The following is a 6,245-nucleotide window of genomic DNA, read 5'->3' on the forward strand; positions in this document are numbered from 1 at the left end:
CCTACAATCACCATGTGATATAAATGCCTAAACCCCTTCAAATATTTTTATCATTGAAGAGCTTACACTAATGAAGCAGGAAAGAAAAAAATAAATGACCTTCGTGTATCAAAAAAAAAAAAAAAAATGTCATGGGCCATTCCCATGGCCTGGTGATTAAGGGAGCCAGATCCCACATGGCCACCTGCACAGTTCAAATCTCAGCCCTGGCTTGAAAAGCCCACTAGGAATACACCTGTGAATGCATGCCCCAAACTGCAACACAGTAAACAAATTAAAGAGAAGGGACTGCGGCATGATCATGCTCTGTCGGGGAATTCTTTCTCCTTCTCCCTTCCTATATCTCTGTCTCCCTCTGGCAAGTGCACAAACCCTCTGGAATTTTTTTTTTTAATTTCATTCCTTATGACTACTTAGATCAAGCATAAAAAGGGCAACAAGATAAAAAGAAAAAAAAAAAACACTTTAGATTGGAACTCAAAATGATTCCTTATTCTGAGGTTTATATTATAGTTCTAGATTTTTTTTTCTTACTTCTGAGAAAAATTTTTAAAGAAAATTATCCACTATTATACACCGAAGTATTTAGGGTTAAAAGGGCATGATGCCTGCAAATAATTTTCCAGTGATTGAGGAGAAAACAATATGTGTGTGATAAATTCAAAGAAAGCATGCAAGTTAAAGCAAATATGAACAACTGGTGAATCTGAGCTAAAGGATCCCTTCAACTATTTTGAAACTTTTCTGTAACTTTGAAATTATATAAAAATAAAACGTTTCCCCAAAATTTTATTCAGGATTAGGGAAAATATTATAAAAATAAATATATAATCTATTCAACTTTGCACAATGTTTAGAAATATCTATGCCTTTGAGTTGTTATTTTACTTTTCTACAACTTTCTACCAAAGCAAATCAAGCAAAATAGCAGTATAATTCTAAAAGTAATTTGTTTCATACCAGTGTATTTTGGGGTTACCAAATGAAATACAGAACTCCCAGTTAAATTTGGATTTCAAACAAATACCGAATAACTTTTTGGTATAAATTTGTTGCAAATATACATATATTTAAAAAAAAAATTGTGGGCCAACAGGTGACATAGTGGTTAAAGCACTGGACTCCCACATGGCCAATCATGGTTCAAGTTCCATATGTGGAGGCAAACTCATGCCAGGCACATATGTGCCCCAAATCCCGAGAGAATGGAAGAGGAGGGACTGCAGCATAACTATCCCCCCTAAGGGGTGATTTCTCACTTTCCCTCTGTCTCTCCTGCCAGCACACACGCCTTATAGCAAAAATCTCTCTAAAAAAAAAGAAAAAAATAATAATAGTTGGGGGCCAGTCCAGTAGCCTTGTAATGAAGGGAGACAGAACTCACATGGCTGACACGGTTTGAATCCCAACCCTGGTAGCTTGAAAAACACAAGCTGAGGGCATGTGCACACATACCCCAAATCCTGTCAGGGGTGTAGAAGAGGAGGAAGAGGGTACGGTGTGACTGCCACCCACTAGGGCGTGCTTTCTCCCTCTCCCTCCCTCTGTCTCCAGTAAGTGTAGGTACCACCTGGAAATTAAAAAAAAAAAAAAAAAACAGCAAAAAAAAATAAAACTATGTGTTGTTTATCTGAAATTCAAGTCTTACTGGGCATTCTGTATTTTTACTTGCTAAATCTAGCAATGCTAAATATACTGAAATATTCTAGGCTATTAGTTATGGATTGACTCATGAGCCTCCTTAGCATTTCCCTATTAAATACCTGCCACATTTTCTACTGTCTCATTTATATTACATCTTCTTACACAAACTTTAGTTTAAGAAATGTACATTATTCACTTAGTTTTATCATATATGAATTTGACAATCCTGCTTTTATTTGATATTAAACTTTAAAATTTGTACCACATTACAAAGTATTACTTATACTCAACAGTATTTTACATAGACTTAGCACAATTTAAAAAATTGTTTACTTAAAACAATATAATTCTCCTTTTACAAAAGCAGCTTTATATAAAATGTTTGCCTTAAGGCCACCATCGTTACTATGCCCTCCAATGAAATTCCACTCTTTGGCCTCCATTGACTAGAAGCAGGCACGTTCCATCTCATTTTCTTTAATGAATATTTTGTAACAAGTTCCTGAAGTTTTCTAATTCTCTCACACTTGTAGAAATTCTGTAACGAAAAAGTATTTCACTTAGCTATCACCTTAGCTACATTTTATCTGCAAAAGTTATCTACTTTGCATTTTTAAGACGATAGAAAAAATTTTAAGTAATTTATTTCAACAAATATGAAGATTCATAAACCATTTAATCTGTTCCAATGTACGTAGTTCTTAGTTTGACATGGTAAAAAATAAAATAATACTGGGACCAGCAGTTGGCATAATGGTTATGTTGCTCTACTCCCATGTAGTCGACCATGGTTCGAGTCCCAGACCCGGTAGCTTAAACTCATACTGGATGCGTGTGTGCGTGCATGCCCGAGATCCCAAGAAGAGAATGGAGGAGAAGGGATTGTGGCATGGCCATCCCCCGGGGGGTGATTTCTCACTTTCTGTCTCTCTTTCTGTCTTTCTGGTGAGTGCACACGCCCTATAGCAAAAATCGCTCAAGAAAAAAAAACTAAATTAGTATTGCCCACAGATTGTTAATGGTTACTTTTTGGTATTAAAGTATCAAAATACATAAGTATGAGATATGCAGACAGTAAAATACTTATGTATTTTAAGTACTACTAAGTGTACTTAGCATTAAAGTATTAAGATAGATGAGTATGAAGTATAAAAATATGTTGAGTATTACCGTATATTTTTTCTTTTTTGGAGGGAGGTTTTTGCAATAGGGCACATCCGCTAAACAGCAAGACAGAGACAGAAAGACAGAAAGCGAGAAATTACCCCCCCCCCCCAGGGGGGATGGCCATGCCACAATCCCTTCTTCTCCATTCTCCTCTCAGGATCTTGGGTACGCACACACATGCACCTGGCATGAGTTTACACCACTGGGTCTGAGGCTCGAACTGCGGTCGACACATGGGAGTCCAGTGATATAGCCAATACACCAACTTCTGGTTCCAGTAGTAAGATATTTTAAGTATTCATAATACATTCATATGCTTAATGTTAATATATGAAAATATTAAAATATATTTTTTAAAAATGTTTAAAGACATGAATACTTAAAAGTAATATACCATATTTAGTAAATGTACAAAGAATCAAAGCTATTGGGCAATAAAAAGTGAGAATGGTACATGTGTAACCAAATTGTTTTCACTAATTTTTTTATAATTTTTTTCAGAGAGAGATTTATGCTGTAGGGTGCGTGCAGTCACCAGAGAGACAGTGAGACAGAAAGCAAGAAATCACTCCCCTGGGGGGATGGCCACACCACAATCCTTTCTCTTCCATTCTCTTCTCAGGATTTTGGACATGCACGTACACATGCCCAGTATGAGTTTTGTTTGTTTTTTTTGTTTGTTTGTTTGTTTTAAATAATTATTTTATTTAACTTTATTTATTATTATCATTATTATCTTCCAGTTTGATCAGAGAGACACACAGAGAGAGAGGAAGTGAGAAAGCAAGCCACCAGGTCCGAGACTTGAACCGTGGTCGGCCATGTGGGAGTCCAGCGCCTTTAACCACCATGCCACTTGCCGGCCCCAACCCACTGTGAGTTTTAAGCTGCTGGGTCCAGGACTCAAGCCACAGTCGACTACATGGGAGTCTAGTGACAAAACTATTACACCATCTGCTAGTCCCTTCACTAATTTTTATAAAAGTAAAGTTTATTCCTTTTTTAAAATATACTTATGTTCTGTTTCCCACCATGAAAAAAGTAGCAGAATACTCAATGAAATATAACTGTTAAGTTTGTGGGTACTAGAGAAATAATTTTGAAGGTCAATTATTCCAAGCCAAATATATTAAACTGTAAAATTGTTAAATGACATTAAACTGTGATTTTTTTGAGAAGTTTTTTTTTTTATTTTTTTTTTTGCTATAGCGTGCGTGCACTCGCCAGAAAGAGAGAGAGAAATAGAGAGACAGAAAGCGAGAAATCACCCCCTGGGGGAGGGGGTGGCCACACTGCAATCCCTTCTCCTCCATTCTCCTCTCAAATCCACTCCCTTCGCCTCCATTCTCCTCTCAGGATCTTGGGGGCACACACACACACACACACACACACACACACACGGACGCACCCGGCGTGAGTTTAAGCCACCGTGTCAGGGACTCGAACCGCGGTCAACTACATGGGAGCTCAGCGACATAGCCATTATGCTAACTGCTAGTCCCTAAACTGTGATTTAAAAAAAAAAAAAAAAAATGAAGAAATGGAATCCTTAAAGAAGATGTTAATTTTTGTATATATCAGCATTCTTTACAAGATAGGCCAGAGGAAATATATCTATACTTAAATATTTTTAAGGTAAATTCCTTATTTAATGCTTTTCTTCCAATCATTTCAATGAAAATAATTATTTTTAGAATAATTATAAGTAGGCTCATCCCATAGCCTTCTGAAGAAGGGAGCTGGATCCCACATGGCTGACCACGGTTCGAATCCCAACCTTGGCAGCTTGAAAAACATGCCAAATACATGTGAGTGTATGCCCAAACCCAACAGGATGGAGAAGTGGAGAAGAGGTTTTGGCATGACATCCCCCATTAGTGGGTGCTTTCTACCTTTCTCTCATTCTCTATTCTGGCAAGTGCACAGGCTCTCTGGTAATTAAAAAAAAAAAAAAAACATATTAATCATTTGATATAGGGGTAAATTCACAGAGGCAGAGAAATTTACATGTCCCTCTATTTTCAGCCACATAAGATTTATCAAGCACCTTCAAAAATACAACTGGACAAAAAAAAAATTTTTTTAATAATTATAAAAACATCAAGAATAAAATACTGGGACCAGCAGTTAGCATAATGGCTATGTCGCTGGACTCCCACGTAGTCTACCGTGGTTCAAGTCCCGGACCCGGTGGCTTAAACTCACGCCGGGCGCGTGTGCGTGCGTGCCCAAGATCCCGAGAGGAGAGTGGAGGAGAAGGGATTGCGGCGTGGCCATCCCCCCTGGAGGGTGATTTCCTGCTTTCTGTCTCTCTGTCTCTCTCTGTCTGTCTGGCGAGCGCACACGCCCTATAGCAAAAACCTCTCAAAAAAAAATAATAAATAAAAAACCTAAAGAATAAAATACTAAAAAAAGGTGACATGATGGTTAAGGCACTGGACTCCTACATGGCAGACCACGATTTGAGCCCCAGACCCACTGAGCGTGTGTGCGTGCATGCCCAAAATCTCAGGAAGAGAATTGAGAAGGGTCTGCAGGATGGCCACCCCACCCCTAGGGGCTGCTTTTTCACTTTCTTTCTCACTGTCTCTCTCTGTGTCTTGTCAGTGAGCACACACACCACATGGCAAAAACCTAAAAAAAGAAAGTAAAATAAAAATGAAACATAATCAGCTAAAGTAATCATGCTATATCTTATTTCATAAGATCATATAATTCTGTAATGAGACAATTTCACTAAAAAAAAAATACTCCTTACCCAATTTTGTCTGAGAGTATATGTGTTGTATTAGACTTACTTCTGTTGGCCAAGAGAAACAAGTACAGTACATTCAAACTAACCTTCCAAATGCATTAAATAATGATACTATTTCTTGTCTGGTCAGATGGAATTCGTAACTGGGTCCACTTTCTGGCATATTTGCTATCAATTTCTCAGAAAACAAGATCTTCAGAGCAGTGCCCAAGCCCTGAGTCTATAATAGAAATAAAAGAAAAATAAGAAAATTCTTCATGCAAATGATAAATGAGAAACAGGACTGAGCTAGGTTTGCTTACCTGAAGCTTTCCCCACAGCCGGCACTTAAAACAACCAACGCAATCCATGATTCTTGAAATGTTTCTAAAATGCAGCCGAAAGTCCTCCTAAAAACAATTTAACAACATTTTATTAAGATGTAATGGAGGGAACCAGCAGTTAGTGTAATGGCTACGTTGCTGGACTCCCACGTAGTCGACCGAAGTTCGCGTCCCGGACCCGGTGGCTTAAAACTCACGCCGGGTGCATGTGCGTGCGTGCCCAAGATCCCGAGAGGAGAATGGAGGAAAAGGGATTGCGGTATGACCATCCCCCCTGGGGGGGTGATTTCTCGCTTTCTGTCTCTCTGTCTCTCTCTGTCTGTCTGGCGAGCGCATGCGCCCTATAGCAAAAAAAA

General features: G+C 38.3%; 1 protein-coding gene across 3 annotated transcripts in view; it reads right to left on the bottom strand.

The window, feature by feature from the left end:
• Nucleotides 1-6,245, bottom strand: part of ERO1A (endoplasmic reticulum oxidoreductase 1 alpha) — a gene marked incomplete at its 5' end in the record, with an annotated part of 67,738 nt that overhangs the window by 2,280 nt on the left and 59,213 nt on the right. For 2 of the 3 annotated variants that reach the window (XM_027776623.1, XM_027776622.1), the window contains 2 exon segments: nt 5,653-5,786; nt 5,869-5,955. In XM_027776623.1, the coding sequence (XP_027632424.1) occupies nt 5,653-5,786; nt 5,869-5,955 (221 nt within the window). 3 annotated transcript variants of the gene reach the window in all.

This window comes from Tupaia chinensis, unplaced genomic scaffold (genome assembly GCF_000334495.1).
Source record: "Tupaia chinensis unplaced genomic scaffold, TupChi_1.0 Scaffold000688_1, whole genome shotgun sequence".
Classification (NCBI taxonomy): Eukaryota; Metazoa; Chordata; class Mammalia; order Scandentia; family Tupaiidae; genus Tupaia; species Tupaia belangeri.